We start from the raw sequence: 26,159 nt of genomic DNA on the forward strand, positions 1-26,159 counted from the left end.
GCTATAGAAATGCAACTTCTTTTTATATGCAAGGGACCTAACGTATTTTTAAGGTAGCCGCCAGGGACGGCTCAATATTACCTGAGCCAAAATCGCAATCAGGCGTATTTCGGGCATCCTTCGGGGTGCAAGATTTAGCTCCGCAAAAATGGTCAATTTTGCCCCCACTTAACATTCAGAAAGTGGTGAAAACTGGGTCCAATTTCTCACGCGATGACTTTATTTTTAAAGAATTTGAAGAACATTCCAGCTATCTCTGGGATTTTCAACTGTTCCATTTACTTAACACCATGCAGCAGCATTCCTGAGGAAAGATGACAGCAGCTCTCTGATCTTCAGACTGCATCTATTTTTGTGACCAGCTGATGTATGGATATTTTAATGATAATAGTTTCAAATTATCTTTCAGTGACCCGCCAGACAGCTCTGTAATTATGCTGCATTTTACAACTTCTCTATTTAAAAAGAGCCTGTGACTCTCCAATGAAAGGAATTATAGATGTATAGTAAAATTAAAGAGGACGTCTTGTAGTCAGTGTTCTATTTAAAAAATTAACTATAAAGGGCCACAATAATCTTACTGTGCTTTTTGTTCTATTTCTTTTGATTTTATTTGATTAACTCGTGAGCTCTGATAATAGTTTAAGGCTGGCTGGAGCCATTGCTGTTTAAAATAGCGGCAGCTCTGGACCCAGCCAGCATCCTTTGCTCTGAGACTATAAAAAGACGCAGAGGAATTCAAGTCTCTCTTTCCCACATTACAACAGTGACTACACTTCAAAAAGTACTTTATTGGCTGTAAAGCCCTTTTAGACGTCCGGTGGTCGTGAAAGGCACCATATAAATGCAAGTCTTTCTTTCTCTGGCCTAGCCATTTTGTTTTATGTTTTGAGTTCATGCACTGTGATACTGCTATAGACACAAATATATTGTAATAAAGTTATTGGAGCATCAAAACAAATTTTACTGCTGTAATATTAATCCTAAACTACAAACATACACAATAAAAACTTTAATTAATGAACATATAGACACTTTCCTTCAGATGGTCTTCCACAATCTATCTTTTCATTTTATTAATTTAACTTCACCTTTTTATAAAAGTTGTAACACACATTCAAACATTTCTATGACATATTTTTCGATCAACTAACCTCTAATTTGCTGATAATTCAGGTTTTCAGGCAATCAAATTACATCATCAAGACACACAGGTTTGCATAGGTTATACAGCACAGAAACAGGCCATTGGGCCCAACCAGTCCATACCGGCGTTTATGCTCCACTCGAGCCTCCTCCCATCTTTCCTCATCTTACTCTGTCAGCATAACCCTTGTGACGTGAATTGGCTAGAATAGACTGGCGAATGATACTTAAAGGGTTGACAGTGGATAGGCAATGGCAGACATTTAAATATCACATGGATGAACTTCAACAATTGTACATCCCTGTCTGGAGTAAAAATAAAACGGGGAAGGTGGCTCAATCGTGGCTAACAAGGGAAATTAGGGATAGTGTTAAATCCAAGGAAGAGGCATATAAATTGGCTAGAAAAAGCAGCAAACCTGAGGACTGGGAGAAATTTAGAATCCAGCAGAGGAGGACAAAGTGTTTAATTAAGAGGGGAAAATAGAGTATGAGAGGAAGCTTACTGGGAACATAAAAAATGACTGCAAAAGCTTTTATAGATATGTGAAGAGAAAGAAATTAGTGAAGACAAACGTAGGTCCTTTGCAGTCAGAATCACGTGAATTTATAATGGGGAACAGAGAAATGGCAGACCAATTGAACAAATACTTTGGTTCTGTCTTCACGAAGGAAGACATGAATAACCTTCCGGAAATACTAGGGGACAGAGGATCTAGCGAGAAGGAGGAACTGAAGGAAATCCTTATTAGTCAGGAAATTGTGTTAGGGAAATTGATGGGATTGAAGGCCGGTAAATCCCCAGCGCCTGATAACCAATGGAAACAACCTTTCTGCCTCTATCTTGTCTATCCCTTTCATGATTTTAAATGTTTCTATAAGATCACCCCTCATCCTTCTGAACTCCAAGGAGTAAAGACCCAGTCTACTCAATCTATCATCATAAGGTAACCCCCTCATTTCTCGAATCAGCCTAGTGAATCGTCTCTGTACCCCTTCCAAAGCTAGTATATCCTTCCTTAAGTAAGGTGACCAAAACTGCACGCAGTACTCCAGGTGCGGCCTTACCAATACCTTATACAGTTGCAGCAACACCTCCCTGCTTTTGTACTCTATCCCTTTCGCAATGAAGGCCAACATTCCATTTGCCTTCCTGATTACCTGCTGCACCTGCAAACTAACCTTTTGGGATTCATGCACAAGGATCCCCAGGTCCCTCTGCACCACAGCATGTTATAATTTCTCCCCATTCAAATAATATTCCCTTTTACTGTTTTTTTTCCCCAAGGTGGATGACCTCACACTTTCCGACATTGTATTCCATCTGCCAAACCTTAGTCCATTCGCTTAACCTATCCAAATCTCCTTGAAGCCTCTCTGAGTCCTCTACACAACCCGCTTTCCCACTAATCTTAGTGTCATCTGCAAATTTTGTTGCACTACACTCTGTCCCCTCTTCTAGGTCATCTATGTATATTGTAAACAGTTGTGGTCCCAGTACTGATCCCTGTGGCACACCACTAACCACTGATTTCCAACCCGAAAAGGACCCATTTATCCCGACTCTCTGCTTTCTGTTCGCCAGCCAATTCTCTATCCATGCTAATACATTTCCTCTGACTCCGCGTACCTTTATCTTCTGCAGTAACCTTTTGTGTGGCACCTTATCGAATGCCTTTTGGAAATCCAAATACACCACATCCATCGGTACACCTCTATCCACCATGCTCATTATATCCTCAAAGAATTCCAGTAAGTTAGTTAAACATGATTTCCCTTTCATGAATCCATGCTGCGTCTGCTTGATTGCACTATTCCTATCCAGATGTCCCGCTATTTCTTCCTTAATGATGGTTTCAAGCATTTTCCCCACTACAGATGTTAAACTAACCGGCCTATAGATACCTGCCTTTTGCCTGCCCCCTTTTTTAAACAGAGGCGTTACATTAGCTGCTCTCCAATCCGCTGGTACCTCCCCAGAGTCCAGAGAATTTTGGTAGATTATAACAAATGCATCTGCTATAACTTCCGCCATCTCTTTTAATACCCTGGGATGCATTTCATCAGGACCAGGGGACTTGTCTACCTTCAGTCCCATTAGTCTGTCTAGCACTACCTCCCTAGTGATAGTGATCATCTCAAGGTCCTCCCTTCCCACATTCCTATGACCAGCAATTTTTGGCATGGTTTTTGTGTCTTCCACTGTGAAGACGGAAGCAAAATAATTGTTTAAGGTCTCAGCCATTTCCACATTTCCCATTATTAAATCCCCCTTTTCATCTTCTAAGGGACCAACATTTACTTTAGTCACTCTTTTCCGTTTTATATATCTGTAAAAGCTTTTACTATCTGTTTTTATGTTTTGCGCAAGTTTACCTTCATAATCTATCTTCCCTTTCTTTATTGCTTTTTTAGTCATTCTTTGCTGTTGCTTAAAATTTTCCCAATCCTCTAGTTTCCCACTAACCTTGGCCACCTTATACGCATTGGTCTTTGATTTGATACTTTCCTTTATTTCCTTGGTTATCCACGGCTGGTTATCTCTTCTCTTGCCGCCCTTCTTTTTCACTGGAATATATTTTTGTTGCGCATTATGAAAGAGCTCCTTAAAAGTCCTCCACTGTTCCTCAATTGTGCCACCGTTTAGTCCTTGTTTCCAGTCTACTTTAGCCAACTCTGCCCTCATCCCACTGTAGTCCCCTTTGTTTAAGTATAGTACGCTCGTTTCTGACATAACTTCCTCATCCTCAATCTGTATTACAAATTCAACCATATTGTGATCACTCATTCTGAGAGGATCTTTTACGAGGAGATCGTTTATTTTTCCTGTCTCGTTACACAGGACCAGATCCAAAATGGCTTGCTCCCTTGTAGGCTCTGTTACATACTGTTCTAAGAAACAATCCCGTATGCATTCTATGAATTCCTCCTCCAGGCTACCCCCTGCGATTTGATTTGACCAATCGGTATGTAGGTTAAAATCCCCCATAACTACTGCCGTTCCTTTTTCACATGTTCTGATCATGCCACTTGACTCTCCGACCCATGGCTCGATGTATATTCCTTTGTCTATTTTTTTCTCCCTCCCTCTGTGAAGCACCCCGGGATGCTTTCTACATTACAGGTGCTATCTAAACACATGTTGTTGTTCTTGATATGATGTAAGCTGCTTCATAGCTCCAAACAAACCACGGAGGAAAAGGTGGAATTTCTACTTGGAAACCTGATCGGACTAAATAACTCGCAATTATTTACACTACATAGTATGCTGCACATTCACACGAGAAATAGAGTGAAGACACTGGTCGAGATTTTCTGCCTTTGCCCTTGCCAGCTAGCGGTTTCTGTGCAAAGTCTTGGGCTGGTGAGCCCAGAAGTGCAAAATCTTGGTCCAGTAACACAGAACACTAGGAGGAGCAGATAGCAATATCTAGCACCAATCCAAGTTGTCCTATATAAGTTTCTTCCAAGTTCAAAGATTTTCTTCACATTTTCAACCCCCTGAATTTGCATTTAGTTCAGCTCACGTTGACACAAATTGAATGCTATCCCACTAGGTTTCTATGGAGGCTGTTCTCTCGCAGTTAATTTACTGGGTGGTCTCAATTCCAAAAAGTAGATGATAACAAGGAAAAACACTTTGCAAACCCAGCTTGTCCCATTATTGAGGCTAAAGAACCTTGACTCGGACAAAAGATTCTACCCATCTCATGTTTTAGTGGCCAACAATCCATCTAATCACCGTTTAGTCAGCCCTCGATTGGAATGATTTTAACAAGTTCATTCTCATCGATCGCTGTCTTATTCTCTAAGTTAAGGGCCCTTAAGTTCTATTTGATGCCCTCCAATGATTTTTCAGTAGTAAATGCACTGATGTGGAACCGACCTATGCAAATCAGGAAGCTCCTAGGTTCAATCTTTAGCTTGTGCTGAATTAGCTGACATAACCTTGGGCAGTGGTTAGGGTGTTGTAATTTGTCTTAAAGAATGGCAAGATACCAGACCTAGCTTGTTCTCCTTTCCTGCCACCAGCCTCTTGGGCATCCCTCCCTCATTTCACCCCAGCATTGTCAGTAGTGCCTTTAGCCACCTCGGCCCAGTGCTCTGTTATCTCTCCTTAAATCTTTTGGTTGCTCCACTTCCCTCTCCTTCTTTAAGACCTTCCTAAAACCCATCTCTATGACAAACTTTTGATCATCCTTCCTAATCTCTTCTTGATTGGCCTGGCATCTTTTTTTTTGTTCTTTCTCGGCCCTTCGTGAAGCACCTTGGGAGGTGTTTTGACCCAAAAATGCAAGATACTGTTGTTGTTTTTTGATATCTCCATATTTCTCTTCTCCTGCCTTCCCATTTTTGGGCAGATATACTGTACGCCTGATATCATTTCTGGCAGGACCTCACGGTATAGCACTGGGTGATGGGGAACTGGTGGAATGGCTCCCTGCCTGATTCCCCTTTCCCACCCGTCTCAGGCCCACCCAAAGTCAGGCGGAATGGGAGAGGGGAATCTGCCCTCATGTGCATAGGAATGTCAGTCAGAACTGGTGACATCCACAGGCAAATGGCCTGCTGATGCTGCCTGGGCTCAAACATGAAGATTGGCCACTTGGTCCATGCACTGAGGGACTGCTGGCACCTGACAACTGTACTCCAGCAACAAGCAGTACCTGGAGAAGAGGAGGTGAGAAAATTGGAGGGGGGGGGGGGAAAGAGATATACAAAGCAGCTTCACAGCCGAGCTCTCTACCAGCATAAGTGAATGGGCAAATAAGGCCAATGAGAAGACATGCGAGTTTTCTTCAGAAATCAGATTAGAGGAAGTAACTTTCCATAATTTCAACTACCTCAGTCTTTACACCAAGAGTCTGCAGTGCAGCAAGACACGGAGTACATATAAGTAACAGCTCTTGTTCCACTGTATAACGTTAGAGCCAGCAGGAAGGAACATCTAACATTAATCTAGTTAGATAAGGCACAGATGCCACAAGTTTCCAGTGAGCTGATGACTCATGGGAATGTGCAGCCTCACACAAGAAAGGAAATAGTTTGTTGTCATGGATACTTAATTAAATGGTTGCTTATTAAAAACCTACAGTAGCATCCTGATGTGATACTTGCAGTGTATCTCAGTACTAGGATTTCCGAAGCCTCCATATCAATATCATCTGTCAACATCAACATCCTATTTACCAGTGTGTACTTAATATTGAATGAATTCTAATGGCAGTGTCATGTGAGGCGAACACTGCCCAAAGTAAGCCTAGTGTTTTATTGAAGGGAATTTATCATTACAACAACAATTTTCAGATGAGTGTATGGCAGTTGGAACATCCACAAGAACATTCCGGCCTAGAAACTCAATGGTGCCACACCCATTTCTCGGGTGCCAATCAAGATACTTGTCTGATTTTGCCTTGAAGATATCCAAGTGACTTGCCACTACAAATCCCTTGTTGAACTGTTCCAATAACCAACTACCCAGTCAGTAATGTTTCCTTAAATCTCATTTGAATCCACCTCTTCCCACCTTAAACTCGTGTCCCCTCATTAAGCTGTCTTGTGCATATATCGTTGTGGCTCAGTGGGTAGCATACTCGCCTCTGAGTCAGAAGGTTGTGGATTCAAGTCCCACGCCAGAGACTGGAGCATATAAAAAGTCTAGGCTGACACTCCAGTGCAGTGCCGAGGGAGTGCTGCACTGTCATAGGTGTCGTCTTTTGGATGAGATGTTAAACCTCTCAGGTGGACGTAAAAGATCCCATGGCATTATTTTGAAGAAGAGCAGGGGAGTTATCCCCGGTGTCCTGACCAATAGTTATCCCTCAATCAACATAAAAAAACAGATTATCTGGTCATTATCGCATTGCTGTTTGTGGGAGTTTGCTGTGTGCAAGTTGGCTGCTGCGTTTCCCACATTACAACAGTGACTGCACTCCAAAAGTACTTCATTGGCTGTAAAGTGCTTAGAGATGTCCGGTGACAGGCACTATATAAATCTTTCTTTAAGTCTTTATATAATAGACCTGACTGATGATCCATGTCTCAGAGCCTCAGAACACTTCAATAATATCCCCCTCCGTCTTCCCCTTTCCAATGAGGATTCCCAGATCCTTGAGTCTATTTATTTTTTAACCCTCTTATTATTGTAGAAACTCTTTTTTTGTACGTTTTCCAGTTCAGCAGCATAATTTCATAAGAACATAAGAAATAGGAGCAGGAGTAGGTCATACGGCCCCTTGAGCCTGCTCCGCCATTTAATACGATCATGGCTGATCCGATCAGGGACTCAGGTCCACTTCACTGCCTGCTCCTCATAACCCCTTATTCCCTTATCATTTAAGAAACTGTCCATCTCTGTCTTAAATGTATTCAATGTCCCAGCTTCCACAGCTCTCTGAGGCAGCGAATTCCACAGATTTACAACCCTCTGAGAGAAGAAATTTCTCCTCATCTTAGTTTTAAATGGGCGGCCCCTTATTCGAAGATCATGACCCCTAGTTCTAGTCTCCCCCATCAGTGGAAACATCTTCTCTGCATCCACCCCGTCAAGCCCTCTCATAATCTTATACGTTTCGATAAGATCACCTCTCATTCTTCTGAATTCCAATGATTAGAAGCCCAACCTACTCAACCTTTCCTCATAAGACAACCCCCTCAACTCCGGAATCAACCGAGTGAACCTTCTCTGAACTGCCTCCAAAGCAAGTATATCCTTTCATAAATATGGAAACCAAAACTGCACACAGTTTCCTAAGTGTGCGTTCCAGAACTCCACATGATATTCTAGGTGGAGCCTGACTAAAGCTCGGAATAATGGTAGGATTATTTCCTTCCATCTACTTTCAATTCTTCTTTTTATGCAACATTTATTTGACAGGAAATTTTCCACCTTCCCAGCCCTGGGCTTCCCTCCTATTCCCCTCAACCACGATCCCCTCCCAACCCTCCTCCTAACTGCTTATCGGAGTGCCGGGGTCCATTCCATTGTGTCTTCAGTACTGGCTTTAATGTAAAACCATAATGGCTGAGTCAAAAAGAAATCAACAGACCGCCAGAGTGACTGATAGGTCATGTGATTCATTGAAACGGCATTTCTGGACTAAAAACATTCTTCACTCAAAGGGTTGTGAATGTCTGGAATTCTCAACCTCAGAGGGCTGTGGATGCTCAGTCGTTGAGTATATTCAAGACAGAGGTCGATAAATTTTTGGATACTAAGGGAATCAAAGAATATGGGGACAGTGCAGGAATGTGGAGCTGAGGTAGAAGATCAGCTGTGAATTTAGTGAATGGCGGAGCAGGCTCGAGGGGCCGAATGGCCTACTCCTGCTCCCATTTCTTATGTTCTTATCTGCAATACCTGCTGCTTTCACAAATAACAACTTACACTTGTATTGCATCTTTAACATAGCAAAAGGACACAAGGTGCTTCATGGTTTGTGGACGGGGGGGGGAGGGGGAGCGATGGCACTGAACAGGGGTTGAGAGAATAGTTAGGGCAAATTATTGAAATTAAGGTTGGAACAATAATTTTTGAAAAGAATTTTGAAAATGGGGAGAGAGATCCCAAGACGGAGCGCTTTAGGAAAACAATTCCAGGGACACATTGGAGGCCGGTGTTGGAACAGTGCAGGGTGCTCGATGGGACTGAGAAATTGTAGAGCAAGATCACAGAGGGATCTGCGGTCTAAAGTGAGGATTTACAAAAACAATAATCTAGGTGCAAGGGAGCACGTGTAGCTTATCTCAGTTAGCAGTCTAGGGAGAAATGGAATCAGTGGATGAGATCTAAAGGTTTTGGCAAGATTTCTTTGCTCGTTTCTATCCCTATGGTTTATTTTTTAATTGTAGTAACTCTTTTTTTTGTCCGTTTTCCAGTTCAGCTGCATCATTTCCGAAGTGTGCATTCCAGAACACCACATAATATTCTAGGTGGAGCCTGTCTAATGCTCTGAATAATGGTCGGATTATTTACTTCCAACTATTTTCAATTCTTCTTTTTATGCAACATCTATTTGACAGGAAATTTTCCACCTTCCCTGGGCTTCCCTCCCATTCCCGTCAACCACGATTCCTTCCCAACCCTCCTTCTAACTGCTTATTGGAGTCGGTACCGAGCTGGAGAAAGTTTGGGATCACAACTTGATACCAGACAGGTAGTCAGTCAGCATAGCAACAGTCGTGGCCTCAAGGGTGATGGTGGAGAGGTAAGGCTAGGTGTAAAACGTCTCACTAGAAGGGATTACGTTCACCCAGAATCCAAAGGAATCATTTATAGTTCTCGGAAAGAGGCGAGGCCCTTGAAACCTTTCATTTTGCACTGCTTACATCCTCAGGTATCTAGTAGCACTATCTTCTGATCAGCCAATAACCTACAGTGACACATTCCGACTTGCTGACAGGAAACGAACTCCGCCATGTTCAATTGATCTCAATTCCACTTTGCAGCTTTCTCGCAGTGTCCCTCAATCCCCCTTTCTCAAGAAAAATATCTTGATGTCTATTGAAACCATTTGTACAATGTATCAATACCCTTATCTGTTGTGTGAAATATTCGGTGGGAATTCCATACCTACAAGTCAAATTGGTCTGATACCATTTGGCCCACTCACCTCACCCCATCATTCAAGGCTTGCCCAGACCTTATTCACCTGCCTTGCTGTCAAGCCAGCACCCTTTTACTCTCTGCTGAATTAAAAATCTTTCCACTTCCTTCGTCAACATTTCAACTTAATCTGCTTTCACTGTATAACATGGGACAGCAGTCTATCCTATAAATTAACTCAATGTGTGATGTAATGGACAACATTGATGTGAAATCACTTAATAAGGTTTATTTATATTTGTCAGTTAAAGTGCTTCAATTACATGTTAAAGTTAGCTGAAAAATATAGCTTTAAATGTCCTAGTTCCCAGTACTGAAATGTATGTTTTTAGAAAGCCTAGGCTCTGCTGTTAAAGTCATCTGGCTGCCCTTCAACTTTTAAGTGAAGTTTATGTTAAGTACATCATAACTTGCTGTCTACAATCCACCCCCAACAATACACCTTCGGCCCAATCTCAGAAACGTTCCCTCCCCTGCACCAGGCTGATAATTCCATTTCGCACATTAGCCATTCTCTGCCTCCTCTGATTGCAATTGCCAATTTAGGGTTAATCAGGGCAGGCCTGTGCTGTTGGCTCTCATCCACGAGGAACCAGGTTGAGATTTATCAAAACCCATTTTGCACTGCACCCTTACGGTCAGCATAGACCTTCAACTCACCAGTCGGGATTGGATTCGTCCCTGAGGTGAAAGAGCAGTGAGCTCTACAACACCCAATCTAAAATCAGCACATTTTATCTCAACTATCTTATGCAGATAAAAATAAACTTCTCCTACATTGAATTCTATTGTCCTGTAACTGTTGACCTTGCAGTACATGGTCTTGTCTTCCCCAATAGAATGGTTCAGGCTAACATACTCAGGACACAACAGCGTGATCCAGAATATTTAAAATATCTGTCAGGGCGCAAGAACAATTTAGTTAAGATGTTTGCTTCGGAACTGGTTATTGTATAGTGTACAGACTGTGTGAATAAAGGAGAATTTCCTGTTTCATTGTGGCATACCACAGCATTGCTGAAAGGAAACTGAAGGTCACATTGTGCAAGTTAACGTTGTGACAAGTAGAAAAACATCATTTAGGGGAAGGAAGAGAGGACACTTTGGATTGAAAGCATTAGAATTTGCCTCTGAAGTTTTACAGCGGACATATCTCACCTTAATTATCTTCTTATTGATAACCACCATGATTTTCCAAGTAATAATTCCCTGCTTTAAAATCTTACTTTGGCAACTGAGAGCAGATAAATTTCAAAAGTCCCCTTAGCCACCAGGGCTGACATCTGTTCCACACCCTCTTGCTGCTTTAAACGTGCACTTTGCACAGACTGAAATAAAATGTCTCCTGTGCAGCAAGACTTGAACCCATGATCTTCCAGCTAGGAGGTGACAGTATCTCGTGTGGACAGATTTTCACCAGTGTCACTGGCGTTTTGACATCCCTGACGTTCCACACATCTGCTGCTCATGGCTTCTTTGCACTGATTTGCTCTTGCTTGAGATTCAAGCATTTTCAGAATCAGTAAAGTCACCACTATTAAACGGTTGAAAAGGTATACTACCACTTCTAGATTGACGCATTTGTTTGAAAGGGGAGGTGGCTCAGTGGCACAGGATGTTGGTATAGATATCATCATCCATCATAGGCGGTCCCTCGAACGAGGATGACTTGTTTCCACACCAAAAGGGATGAGTTCACAGATGTTTCAATGAAGGAGGTGCGACGAATGTTTGGTGTGGAGGTGTGGTGAGAGATCATGGCGGAGGTGCGACGAATGTGGTATAGATAATAGGGATGTCAACTCTCCAGGATTGTCCTGGAGGCGCCAGGAATTAAAGATTCATCTCTTGGACACTGCTGTGAGCAACCCAGGAGCAAAATCATATGGGCTTTAAAACAAATGAAGTGGGGTTTTTTTGTTTTCTTTGAACACTTTAATTTATTAATTATAAAAATATTGGCTGATGGGAGCAAAACCTGTTTGAGTGGGCGGGGCAGTTGGCGTCGGGAGGTCATGTGACGAAACCTCCAGGAATATGTCCGATCAGAGTTGGCAACCCAAAGAGAGAGTAGCAATGGCAGATCTCTGAGCGATAACCTCATTCCTACTCCAGTAGCCAGCAGTCGGTGTGTAACACAGAGGACAGAGAAATTAGTTACAGAATTTTGATTCAGGAATTCTCCTTACAGTAGAGAAGGTCGAGAGCAGATTTGATAGAAGTGTTCAAAGTCATGAGAGGTCTAGACAGAGTAGATAGAGAGGAACTGTTCCCATTGGCGGAAGGGTTGAGAACATGAGGGCACAGATCTAATGTAATTGGCAAAAGAACCAAAGGTGACATGAGGACAAACCTTTTTACTCAGCGAGTGGTTATGATCTGGAATGCACGGCCTGAAAGGGTGGTGGAGGCAGACTCAATCATGGCTTTCAAAAGGAAGTTGGATAAGTTCCTGAAGGAAAAGCATTTGCAGGGCTACAGGGAAAGGGCGGGGGAGTGGGACTAGCTGAAGTGCTCTTGCAGAGAGCCGGCATGGGCTCGACGGGCTGAATGGCCTCCTTCTGTGCTGTAACTATTCTGCGATTTACATTTTGGCATTCAGCCACCAAACTGACTGCCTGTGCTGTTGTGCTTCACTGGGATGCACTTTTGCATTTAAAAAATTGTATTTTCTAGTTTATTATTCCCAATCATTTCTGTTCACATTGAGTGGCTGAATGAAGGATTAAATGGGCTGTGGTAGAAGGAATATTAAATGTTGCTTTTTATGTCAGCTTGGCTCAGTTGGTAGCACTCTCACCTCGGAGCCACAAGGTCACGGCTTCAAGTCTCCCTCCAGGACTTGGGCGCATGATCTAGACTGACACTTCAGTGCAGTGCGGAGCGAGTGCTGCATTGTTGGGGTGTTTTTCTTTGGATGCGATGTTAAACCGATTCCCTCTTTGCACATTGGACATTGAAGAGCCTATGGAACTAGGTGAAGAAGAATAGGGAATATTCCTAGTGTCTTGGTCAACATTCCTCATTCAACCAACTCAAAATAATTAGATTATCTGTTTTCTTTAATCGACCAGATGTTCATCACTTTTTATACAAAATGACGTTCCTGGCATCAGTCCTGTTTGAACCTGTGTCCTTTTGTCCTATTCTCACAGTTTACCTTGAAGTAATTTTCGGGATCTACTTTGTCTGTTCACTTTCTTATATGAGGTCACTCTTTTCAGGACTGAAAGTTTCTCCAATGTTTTCCCACACCTCAGTCCTATGATGCTGGGGATAGCCTTATGGCTCCAGGGCTTGAATATCTATTGGTGACTAAAACTAGATGCACTACTCAAGACATGGTTTGACCAGAGCACTATTCAGTTCCAGCAGGACTGTTTCCTACTTGTATTCTATGATTTTGGCCATGGAGTAAAGAATTCTATTGGTTGTTGCTCCACAGTGGTTGGGCTTCTTGAGTGTGAAGTCTAAGATCCTTGGACTTCTATCTATTCCACGTTTAGCTATTTCAGCAACATTCATGGAGTACTTATGTCATAAGAACATAAGAAATAGGAGCAGGAGTAGGCCATTTGACCCCTCAAGTCTGTTCCACCATTCAATAAGATCATGGCTGATCTGATCTTGGCCTCAACTCCACTTTCCTGCCTGTTCCACATAACCCTCGACTCCCCTGTAGTTCATATACCTGTCTATCTCCGCCTTGACTATATTCAATGACTCAGCCTCCACAGCTCTCTAGGGTAGAGAATTCCAAAAATTCACGACCTTCTGAGAGAAGAAATTCCTCCTCATCTCCATCTTGAATGGTCATCTGTTGATCCTCCCTGTGCGCAATACTGTGCGCTCATTGCACTTCAAGGTAGCTCATAATATGTGAAACACTTTGAGTCGTGATAAGGTGCTCGACAAATGCAAGTATTTTTTTTCCATTTATAGAAACCCTGATATACAGAAAATAATTTTGTAGCACACAATGTGCCTGAGATTCTGGAGGGTGGGTCACTCTACTGGCAGAAGATTAACATACTGGATCCGCAGTCCGCTCTCGTACTCGGCTGTAGACCCCATCCCAAATTGCAGGGAGGGGAGTAATTTACATGGTTGGAGTTGGCTGCCAGTGCCTTCAAGGATCCTTCAGCAGCACCTACCCGAATCTGGCCTTATAACAAGAACAGCCCACAGCCACTTTGCCTGAGGCACCCCCGGGCATTTTGGGACAAAGGTTAAAATAAACTTCGGAATATTCGGCTCCAGAAAGTGGAGCCTTACCTCCAGGTTCTGAGGCCTTCTAAAAGGCCTCAAAAAGAGTGAGTCCTGCAGAAGTTTTTTAAGGGCGTAATGGGTGGCAGTCCCATGATAGTCTGGGAACCTCTTGACGTGGAGGTGTGCAGGTGGATTCACCAACAGCTGCTCTTTACCAGAAAATGGCTGGAGTGAAAAAACACGGCAACGAAACCGAGTTCTGCCCCAAATTCCAGCTGCAGGTGGCTGATCCACCTGCTCTACACCCTTTATCCGGGCCAGAAATTTTGGGATCTATGGCTACAATTTCACCTACTGAGGCGGGAACAAGGCGGGCAACGTCCGTAGTGAGGTCCCATCCCAATCTGTACAAGTCATTTTACGATGATTAGGCTGGTTAAGCCCGCCCTGTGAGGTTACCGGCCAATTAAAAGGAAGCAGTTCTGATGATATCATTTGATGATACGTCATCAGCCGGCTTCCTTAAAGGGACCACGCGCAAAGTGATTTTGACAGTTGTGCTGGCAGTGTTCTGCAGCATTTAGCACCGCACAGGGAGGTTCTCTTCCCTTCCAAAGAGCAGAAGAGACCTCCCCAGGACACCAACGCAGCCTGGTTACACATTGCACGAGGGCACAAGCAGGGATGTGGTCAGGAGGAGCTGGCTGCAGTGGCGCAAACCTTTCAATGATCTCAGTAGATCACGAAACGTTACTGCAAAGCCACACTCAACCTCATCCTCCTGTGCCACTCATCACATCCCCATCACACTGCTTTCCCTACCCTACTCCTGCACATCCTTACTCACACCAACTTACCCTGCACCTCCGCCCATCCCTCTCTTCTACTTACATTATCATATCCCCATCTCACTAGCCACCCCTCACACTCACCCTTATCCTAGACCCATGGGTGTTTTCACCAATGTTCCTGTAAAGTTTATGTTAATGTGTTGTCAAACATTGAAATCTTTATTATCAACACTTTGATGTTGGACAGATTTGTGCACACCTTTGGAAGTGGCTTAGTGAGTTGCAGTGGAAGGTGAGACATAAGGGTACCCCCACAATCCTGATGAGTGTGAACGGATTGACTTGGCCATTGTAAGGATGCTTTGTGCTGTTGGTGTGGAGTGGTGCCAATCTGGTGCATCATATGGCAGCATCAAGTGAAGTCAATCTGGCCATGGTGAGGCCATCCCTGGTCTTCTGGTCAGCAATGTCGTCAGATGCTGATGCTCTGTGTCCTGTGCAGCATCTCAAAATCTAAAGGTGAGCTTAAAATAGTTTTTTCAATGCCAGTTAATAAGCCCTTAATCTAAATTGCCTCCCCTGCCACTTGGTGTCGGGTCTGTTCAGCGCTGTCAGACCCGACACCTGGGACTAGCATGGATTCATAGAAACATAGAAACATAGAAATTAGGTGCAGGAGCAGGCCATTCGGCCCTTCGAGCCTGCACCGCCATTCAATAAGATCATGGCTGATCATTCACCTCAGTACTCCTTTCCTGCTTTCTTTCCATACCCCTTGATCCCTTTGGCCGTAAGGGCCATATCTAACTCCCTTTTGAATATATCTAACGAACGGCCTCAACAACTTTCTGCGGTAGAGAATTCCACAGGTTAACCATTCTTTGAGTGAAGGAGTTTCTCCTCATCTCGGTCCTAAATGGCATACCTCTTATTCTTAGACTGTGATCCCTGGTTCTGGAACTCCCCAGCAACGGGAACATTCTTCCTGCCTCTAACCTGTCCAATCCCATCAGAATTTTATATGTTTCTATGAGATCCCCTCTCATTCTTTTAAATCCCAGTGGATACAAGCCCAGTTGATCCAGTCTCTCCTCATATGTCAGTCCTGCCATCCCGGGAATCAATCTGGTGAACCTTCACTGTACTCCCTCAATAGCAAGAACGTCCTTCCTCAGATTAGGAGACCAAAACTGAACACAATATTCCATGTATGGCCTCACCAAGGCCCTGTACAACTGCAGTAGACCTTCTTGCTACTATACTCAAATCCTCTAGCTATGAAGGCTAACAAGCCATTTGCCTTCTTCACCGCCTGCTGTACCTGCATGCCAAACTTCAATGGCTGATATACCATGACACCCAGGTTTCAGTGCACCTCCCCTTTTCCTAATCTGTCGCCATTCAGATAATATTCTGTCTTCCTGTTTTTCCCCCCAAAGTGGAAAACCTCACATTTATCCACATGATACTGAATCTGCCATGCATTTGCCCACTCACCTAACCTGTCCAAATCACCCTGCAGCCTCTTAGCATCCTCCTTACAGCTCACACCGCCACCCAGCTTAGTGTCATCTGCAAGCTTGGAGATATTACACTCAATTCCTTCATCTAAATCATTAATGTATATCGTAAATAGCTGGGGTCCCAGCACTGAGCCCTGCGGCACCCCACTAGTCACTGCCTGCCATTCTGAAAAGGACCCGTTTATCCCGACTCTCTGCTTCCTGTCTGCCAACCATTTCTCTATCCACGTCAGTACATTACCCCCAATACCATCTGCTTTTAATTTTGCACACCAATCTCTTGTGTGGGACCTTGTCAAAAGCCTTTTGAAAGTCCAAATACACCACATCCACTGGTTCTCCCTTGTCCACTCTACTAGTTACATCTTCAAAAAATTCTAGGAGATTTGTCAAGCATGATTTCCCTTTCATAAATCCATGCTGAGTCGGACCGATCCTTCACTGCTTTCCAAATGCGCTGCTATTTCATCTTTAATAATTGATTCCAACATTTTCCCCACCACCGATGTCAAATTTCACAGCTGACCCGTCTCCAATCCTTCCTCTCAGCGCTGGTAAATTCCAGCTGATGTGTTAATCAGAATTCAACTGTACAGACTCTCAAAAATGAAATTAACTGGGCAAAAGCTATTTTAATATATTTACACTGTAATTATAAATGGGATTATTTTCCATTATTAGCTTCTATAAATACTGTCACACCATAAAATTTTAAGCAGGAAGCCTTGTACAGTATAGTAGAGTATTAATTATTCTTGTAAGTATATGGAACTAGCAACGAGTCTTACTGAAATTAACTACATGTTACAAATCCTGCTATATTTGTCTTGCATGGAGACATACATAACTACAATACAAGCCAGGAGCAGACATCATTTTGAAGTCCATGAGTATACGATTATGAGCCTGCACCATGATTTGTACAGTAAGCCTTCATTTCACCGTATTAGTAACATCACTGTTTGAAGTACACATAAATTATAATTAGGGACATGGTTGCCTGTGTGCCCTGAAAATTAAAAGCGTTTAGAAATGTACAAATGCTGCAGTTCATTTTCTGAGCACTCAGAAATATTTTCTGTATGGGTTCCTTATGATATTATGCCTCTTACTTTCCACCATGTTCCAATGCTGTTTCTAGGAAGAGGATCAGAGAGACATGGAAAAGCAAACGTTCTCTGGACCTGTAGCCATGTTTCATTGAAATCATGTTCAAGAAGCCACACTTCCCTTCGGTACTGATTTCACAGTTCCCCAGGCTTCTGCTCGTTACTAATCTCCTTACTTTATCAGGAGTTGTGCTTACTTCTTCAACTCCTGCACTACAACTGGCCAAACCAGGAGTACTATGGATGGAATTTGTATGAACGCAGGAGACACACACGGATGGAGAGAAAAAAAGGAGGAAAGGAATTGCAGAATAATTCATAATATAACAAGATGAGAAAAACATAATTGTGACTTGTTTTTATGTCCAGAATTTATCCAGCCCTGTGGTACCATTGGGTATGGATAGAAGAATGATTTAAGCAGAATTAAATCTATATATTTTAAGCATAAAGGAGATCAGTATTAATCAGTAAGACAAGTAACAATGGTTAATGATTCTGTGGACAGGTGAATGCGTTCTAAACCTTTGACCAGTGTTTTCTTAAAACAGACAATCTAAATAATCTGATTAAATGCAATACTGGCTTCAACGGAAACAAAAAATGGGGAGAGGTGTTTAACGGATGGTCGAGCAGATATCATCCAAAGTCAAACTTAAGCCCAACATGTTTGTAAAGGTCAGGAACTAACTCCAGTAAATAGGCAATTTGCTTACTTCCTCCCCACCTTTCCTGAAAGCACTCATTCTAGCTGGGCTACAATCTCACCATTACCAGCAGGTAGTGGCTGTACCTCATTACTCACTCAACTAGTTATTTTACATAAGAACCTAAGAAATCATTGCTGGAGTAGGCCATTTGGCCCTTTGAGCCTGCTCCACCATTCAACAAGATCATGGCTCATCTTCGACCTCAACTCCACTTTCCTGCACTATCCCCATATCCCTTAATTCTCTCAGTTCCCAAAAATCTATCGACCTCTATCTTGAATATACTCAACGACTGAGCATCCACAGCTCTCTGGGGTAGAGAATTCCAGATTCACAGCCCTCTGAGTGAATAAATTTCTCCTCATCTCAGTCCGAAATGGCCGACCCCTTTCATATGTGATATTAGATAGTGAATGTCAACAGGTTAATGAATGTCATGCCACAGTCAAACCCAATCCTACCACACAAGTACTTTTTCCAGCTGGAGTTCCGAGATAGTAATCAGGCTCAGGAACCACTTTCACCTGAGGTCAGGCACATTGTGGCCAATCATATCTACCCAACTGCAGCCTCCATTGAGATCGGTTAACTCAGCACAGGAAGGGAATCAAACCCAGGACTTTCTGGTCTGTATGCCTTACCACTACACCAGGCGGTAGCTATCAGCCGTGGCTCAGTTGGTAGCACCCTCACCTGAGTCAGAAGGCCATGGATTCAAGTCCTACTCTTAGGGCTAGAATTTCCCTAACCTGTTTTTCTGGTGCCCTCACCCGAGGTGCGGCGTTTTTGTCCGCCTCCAAGCGCGCCGAAAAAAGACGTCAGTATTCTGGCTGCTCCCCAGCCTCTCTTCGATCGTGGCGCAGCGTGGCTCAATGGATTGGGGGCGGAGCCAGGTCCCGGCACTGAAAACAGTGCCGGGACCTCTGCACATGCGCACTAGAGTCTGCGCGCATGTGCAGTAGCTCCTGGCAGGCCGTTTCTGCAAACGCGCGCTGCAGGCTGTGTGGGAGGGGCCCGAAGCACACCGCCCCTAGCCCTGGTCGAATGGGCTCCCTCATTGGCGGCCAGAGTGTGCTTTGCAGGCTGTGTCAACTCTGACCTGATTGGAAAACTCCTGAAGAGTTTCTGGGGGGTCTGGGTTTGTAACTCTCGACCAGATGAACCGGGGATTCATGCGGGTGTTTGATGCCATGTCGGACATGAGTCTAGACGTGCCAAACTCTTACAGGATTCTGAAGGGGTTTGTGGACCATTGTCATCACCAAAGCCCTCCAAGATCAGTGCCCCAAATGTGAAGCCAGGCCCCTTGTGAATGAGGATGGGAGTAACTGCGTCGCGCAGGCAGCCCAGTAAGCGGCCCCGACAGCAGGAACAGATGCGCCTGAGCCGAAGGAACGTCCACCGTATCTCAGGCGAACAAGATCCTCAGGATACTGAAGTCCAAGGGGCTGGCTCCAGACCTTCCTGAGGATTTGTACCATTTGATCAAGAGGGTACCTCCACCTACCCCTCCCCTCCTCTCCCTCCCTTTTCTCCTCCTCCCCTCTCTCCCCTGCCTCCCCTCTCTCTCATCCCTCCTCCCCTCTCTCCCCTGCCTCCCCTCTCTCTCATCCCTCCTCCCCTCTCTCCCCCCCTCCTCCCCTTTCTCCCCCCTCCTCACCCCCCTAGTCCTGGCCGAATGGGCTCCCTCATCGGCGGTCCGCTGTGTTCCCTAAGGTAGGACTTCTCTTTTTTATTTGTTATTTACTGATTTATTTTGGTGCTTTAGGGGCAGGGTTCCTTCTATTTTTTTATTTGTTATTTATTGATTGCTTATTATTTTGGTCTTGGTGCTTTAGGGGCAGTGTTCCTTCTATTTTATTTGTTATTTAATTGTTTATCACTTTTTGTACTTTGTTTGGTGCTTGGTGGTGCTTTAAATATAGTTACTTGCGCCAATTCCTTAACTGGAAGTAAGGTCTTTCTGTGCAGACAAAAGTGGTCACATACGCTGCCCTAAGTTAGTTTAGCACAACTTTTTTTGGGCCAAATTGGCATAAATGGTGTAAGTGGTTGGGAATGCCCCCTTTTGAAAAAAAAACTGACCTAACAAAAAATCTAACTAACTCACTTACACTGGCGAAAATTAAATGGCCATATTTGCAACTAAAAAGATACACCAGAAAAATCAAGTTACACCAAAAAAAAAACGGTGCAACTCATGGGGAAATTTGGGCCCAGAGTCTTGAGCACAAAAATCTAGGCTGACATTCCAGTGCAGTGCTGAGGGAGCGCTGTACTGTCGCAGGTGCCGTCTTTTGGATGAGACATTAAACCGAGACCCCGTCTGCTCTCTCAGGTGGACGTAAACGATGCAATGGCATTATTTCGAAGAAGAGCAGAGGAGTTATCCCCGGTGTCCTGGACAATATTTATCTCTCAAACAATATAACAAAAACAGATTATCTGGTCATTTTCACATTGCTGGTCATGGGAGCTTGCTGTGCGCAAATGGCTGCCGCTACAACAGTGACTTCAGTTCAAAAATACTTAATTGGCTGTAAAGCTCTTTGGGACATCCGGTGGTCATGAAAGGCACTATATAAATGCAAGTCTTTCTTTCTTAACCCACTAGGCCACCAAAAGAGCTACCAGTTCTATTGTAAAGTGATGGACGTACTGTGGTACTATGTCTTAATGCCTCCATGGAATTAGACCATACCAAAACCCATGAAATAAACAAGTGGATGCTTCAAATTCTTGACGGACTACAAACTGGGTCGATTGTTGATGTGTAACATATTGAGCTATCTCACTTTACTGAGGATCAGTCTCAACTAGTAACTCCGAGCTCTGTTTGAGTGATAACTCTGAGGACCTGACAAATTGATAACATTGAAATGCATTCATTTGGAAGAAAGAGCATCAACGACTGCAGTCAAAAGAGTATCAGATTTGGCATCTGCAACTCAAATGTGCTGTTACTAAAATACATAGAATTATATAGTATTTACAGCACAGAAACAGGCTATTCTGCCCAACTGGCTCGTGCCGGTGTTTATGCTCCATGTGAGCCTCCTCCCACCCCTCTTCACTGAACCCTATCAGCATAACCATACAGTACATGAATGGTGTGCCAAAGCAAAAGGTAACAGTGAGAGGTATACTGCAGTCAGAGAACTAAAGCTGAAGATAAACCAACTTTTTAGTACACAATAGCACTTTCAATAACTAACAGGATGTGATTTTTGAATATGAAATTGTAATCGAGGAAAATTATCCCGTGTTCAGCATCTACAGGGAGTGTATCCGCTAAGGCAGATCACGATTTCTGAAGATCTCCACTCACCTTCAAGCACAATGTCCTTCAGTTTCTCCACTGTTTCAGCAAACCTAGACACGTCATGTAGCAACTGTGTGATCTCCTCCACCTCAGGTCCTTCATAGCTTTCTGAATTGGTGCTGTACACTGGAGTGGCTCTGTACCCTTTGCTGTATCCCCATGTTCCAGAGCCTGGTAACGAGAAACCAGCAGCGCTGGAGTGTCGACTCAGGGTGGTTGGCCTTTTGAGAGTGTTGACAGCACTTGGGCTACTACTGAGCTTGGTCAATGAGGTGTTCCCAGCAGATAGTTCAGATAAGCTACCGATCTGCGAGGCAGGTATCTCAACAGCATCTTTACGAGGCAGTTCCTAAAAATGTAATAGGAAAGAATCATAAACCACGATAACTGGAAGACTGGAAAACAATTATGCACAAACAAGGACAGTTGGAAGGCATGTTTTAATGTAAACCCACACTTCCCACACTATGGTTCCTCTCTTTGTCTGGAAAATTCACATTACTGCAGTTTCCCATCTGCGCTTCCTAGCATATGTGACTTCCATCTCTGTTTCCCTGCTGTCACTAATGGCAGAACACTAAGCATTCAGTGTGTAAGCAATTAGATTAATGGTGCGGACCAATGCACAATAACCAACTTAATCCTAATTCACTGCGAGCACAGCACTGTTTCATACAGCACTTAGCGCATCTTCCTTTATGTACCATCAACCACTGGCAGCCCTGCTTTCAATGGCAGCACCGTAAATGATCTGGTTCTCCTGCTTCCGGAAGTACAAGGGAACTGTCACTCAGGAGAGATTCTGTTCCCATGCCATGGGAGGGAGGGAAAAAGTGTGGCAATGTAAACGACTGCTACTGGTGCTGCCATTCGCCATTTATTTTGGCGTTGGGCGCTCAGTCCGCCTGTACAGGCCAGTGGCCCTGACATTTGTGTTACTGGAGTCAGCTTGACAATCTAAACAGGATGGTTTCCACAGCACCAGGAGCCAAGACTTTGAATAGAAGCAGCCTTTTACATCATATAAACCTGCCATGAATGTTACTCTTTATTTTAACTATGTTGGAAATCATTGAACACACCAAAATAAATTACAGACTTTTATTATTTTATTACCTACAATGAAGTATATTCTTAAGCCAATTTTTACATCATATCTAGTTTTCTTCTTTGCTCTTTCTTTTAATCCTGAAATACAATGTCAACCAGCAAACACAATCAGTTCATAATTTTAATATAAAGGATAAGAACATAACGAAGGATGGAACAAAGCCATTGAGCTGTCAAGCTCATTTCTTCCACATACCATGTCAGTCAGTCATCATAAATAATTTGGCAATAGACACCTTAAGACCCTGCCATTTCACTCTCCTCTCTGCCAACTTCCCACAGCTGGCTGGCCATTTTCAAACACTAAGTACAAACTGCTCTATCACAGGCTCTATGCAACCCTATTGATTACCAGAGGAAATATCCGACCAAGTTTCTCCCTGTCCCCAAAGCTAAACCAAGCAAACCCCCAGAACTGCAGCTAGCCTTATTGCCTGCGTCAGTCATGCCTAGTCTCAGCAGCCATTATCTTCAACTCAATTATCTCTATCTGCATTTATCCTTATAAACCCCCAACTCCATTCTGGCCAAAATGTTTGTCCAACTCACTCTATGGAACACAGTATTAACTGTTTTAACTGGTATTCCATGTATCCATCACACTGTGGGGAAAATAAAACCCACATCTATTTATTGGGACAGTGTTCAGGATCGCACCTGAATTTAGTAGAGAAAAATAATGCTTCAAAGGCAGTTACTTTTTCAGCTCTTCAAAGACATTTCTCAACTAAGAGCAAAGCCAACCAAGTGAGGACAGGGCCCAGATTGAAGGCGACCCCACGTCCCATTTTAAACCCCGAAGTGTTGACATAGACATCTCATCTCATATGTGAATATGTAGAATCTAACTCTTGGTATACTGTGAACTAGTTTACGTATCCGACCATGATTAGGTTTTGGGTGCCGACTTCTGTTTCCATGTATTTTGAAATGACTACACCAATCTTTAGACTATCAGCTTTTAACTGGCTGGCAAATGGCCTTTGTAACTATTTCTCAGCCAATTAAAACCCAGTTTTTGGAAAATTGCTTCCGCCTATCAAAATAGATGCTGATACCCGAGAGAGGAAAAGATGAGCACAGGATTCAAAAGTTATTTTTTAAAGGAGAAAGGTTAGTATATAAAGATTAGACGAAACTAAATATCAAATAGTAAAACAGAAACCAGGCTGGATGATCAATCGTCAACAATGGCTTGACGTGCCCGAAAATAATAGAAATTGGAAACAGAACATGGAGAAGGGGAAGGCAGGCATAGAATGGTTTATTTTTAATTAAACTTGTTTAGTGTTTATTTTGTCATTTAGGATTAATATTAAAATAATATAGTTACTCCTACGTATCAGTGGCTTCATTACTGTAACATTAGTTTTAGCACCACAATGTGTGTGAACTAAAATACACTGGGCTCGAAATTGCGTAGCGCCCTGTTTGGGGCATTAACTTTTGAAGGCGCGCAAAAGTATCGTCAGGCAATACGATTTTCTGCTCCTGGGACCTTCAGCTTTTGCGCTCCAAGAGGGAAGTGGAGTGCTAAATCAAGCGCTATCACTTCCCTTAAAGCGCTAAAGTCTGGGTGAGGGGCGAGAGCGGCAGAGCGTGCAACAATGTGCAGTGCAGCGCTGCTGTCTTTAGAGGCTCCTTCCCTCGCTTAAAGGGACGGGCCAATGATGGGTTCAATCACTCTTCATGCTCTCTCTGTTGGGCCACGGGATCTGCGCTATGTGCGTAGCAGCCACAAGCTCTCTGAGAGTGGAGGGCTGAGGAATCGCGGGGTCAGAAGAAATCAGGAGGCACCAGACTGGGGAGAGAAATAAATGTTGCCCTAGCTGACCACCACTGCCGTTAAATATCACTCCCCAAGCGGCCAGCCGAGGTGACAACGCCTCCTGCAGCTGCCTTTGTTGACGCCCAGCGATGCTGCAGCGGGCGGAAGCGAATATCACATCCGGGGCGCTAACGGGGTGCTGCACACCAGATGATGTCACGATCTACGGGGCGCAAGAGAGCGAGGCAGTATGTGTTAGCGCCAGCGCAAAACCACCAGGGAAGTTCGCGGGCATCGGTGAATTCGTCACGCCCAGTCGGTAACCCCTTAGTGCCCCGTTACCGCCCCCCCCCCCCACCGCAGGCATTACCAGGCCAATTTCTCCCCCATTGTTTTAAATAAGCAGCTTAGAGAAACTGGAATTTTGCTGGACGTGCCATCAGTTAAGGGGTTAATATAATGTGCAGAACAGAGTTAAGATGAGCTAGGTCTGATTTGAAGGGATGTGAAATAGATCCATATGAGGAAAGCTTGTATTTGTAGTTTGACAGTTGATTACCCAACCTACTTCCTCAGTCACTGCCAACAGTCTGCCAACAGGTAGCTCACATTAGTCTCGTTCTCAAAACGTAGACAGCAATTGAAAGCTTCTTGGGATCTTTAATTTGTTAACATACAGGCTGCATGGCAGGTTGGTAGAAAGAGAAACTGCTCGGGATAAAGTTAGAGCCACTGCAAATCCTTGTGAATATTAAATATGACAGGAAAAGTGCCGCTTTATGCAACCTTGTGTTTGCACTAACTTAGTGAACTCTGTCCTAAACAGCAGTCATAAACCTTGAATTTGCACATTTTTGATAGAAGCTCAGGTGGAATAAAAATGTAACAGTAGAGGATTGTGAAAAGGAGTAAATATAAGTTTTGGTATTACTGTTGGAACTAAATTAAGCAACACAAAAGGGCACTATTATGTTAAACCCAGTAAGTAAATTAATCTAACCTGAACCTGTAGAGTAACAGATGCCCTGAAATCAAACCCAAACATGCCCATCATGCACATGATTCACTGATAGTTTCCCCGTCTCAAACTTGTAAACCTTCATTTTACGGACCTATTGTTAATAACTGACTCTTCGCACTTACCTTTATTCTAGAAATCCTTATCAAAATGCCAGATTATCCAAAATGACTTCTATGCCTTTCTGAAATGTCTTGCAGGATCTTTCCACATCATATAAAATCTACTATGTAGTAACTGGCCAAATGTGGAATCATACTGGACTCTTTAAATTGTGACTCAATTGTGGATATACAGTACTTTGACTTGAACAGTCGAAATGCGCGTTCATTGCAGTTCCTAGGTGGCCAATTACATACGTCTTCTTTTAGTTCGGAGGACCCACAAACAACCAATTTCAGCTAAACCTGCAACCTGCATTATTACAGAATTAAAATGAAAGGAGCTTATTTATCAAACCCATTTGCAACGTGATCTATTGAATAGCATTCTTCCTCATAAGGTGGAGAACTCTAACATAGTACAGTGTTTTACCAGCTGGATTAATGGCCCTGAAATTGCAGTGTCTGTGACGGTGTACCCTCAGAGAATACTGTCAGAGTCCCTTTGAATGCCCTGCAAATTCCGAGTTTCTGCATGCGCTTGCGTTGACAGGCTATTACGGGGGCCCCGAAAAAGCAATCACTGGCGCAGAGTTGAGCTATTTGCCCAGTGAATGGCCAGCAATGCCCACACAAGTCTTATGGTTGATGCAAGCAGGCATATAAGCAGGCGTAGGAGCTGCTTCCATCAGCGTACGGGTATATATAAGGTTAAATAAAACATTTAAAAATCCAAGTTTATGCAAA

General features: G+C 43.5%; 1 protein-coding gene across 1 annotated transcript in view; it reads right to left on the reverse strand.

Moving 5' to 3' along the window:
• The window catches only part of LOC139228589 (rho GTPase-activating protein 45-like), a 247,193-nt gene that overhangs the window by 203,429 nt on the left and 17,605 nt on the right, over nucleotides 1–26,159 (reverse strand). Inside the window, exon 2 of the mRNA XM_070859736.1 lies at nucleotides 21,422–21,764. Within this exon, the coding sequence (XP_070715837.1) occupies nucleotides 21,422–21,764 (343 nt within the window). The remainder of the gene's footprint in view (nucleotides 1–21,421; nucleotides 21,765–26,159) is intronic.

The sequence above is a fragment of the Pristiophorus japonicus genome, chromosome 18 (genome assembly GCF_044704955.1).
Source record: "Pristiophorus japonicus isolate sPriJap1 chromosome 18, sPriJap1.hap1, whole genome shotgun sequence".
Classification (NCBI taxonomy): Eukaryota; Metazoa; Chordata; class Chondrichthyes; family Pristiophoridae; genus Pristiophorus; species Pristiophorus japonicus.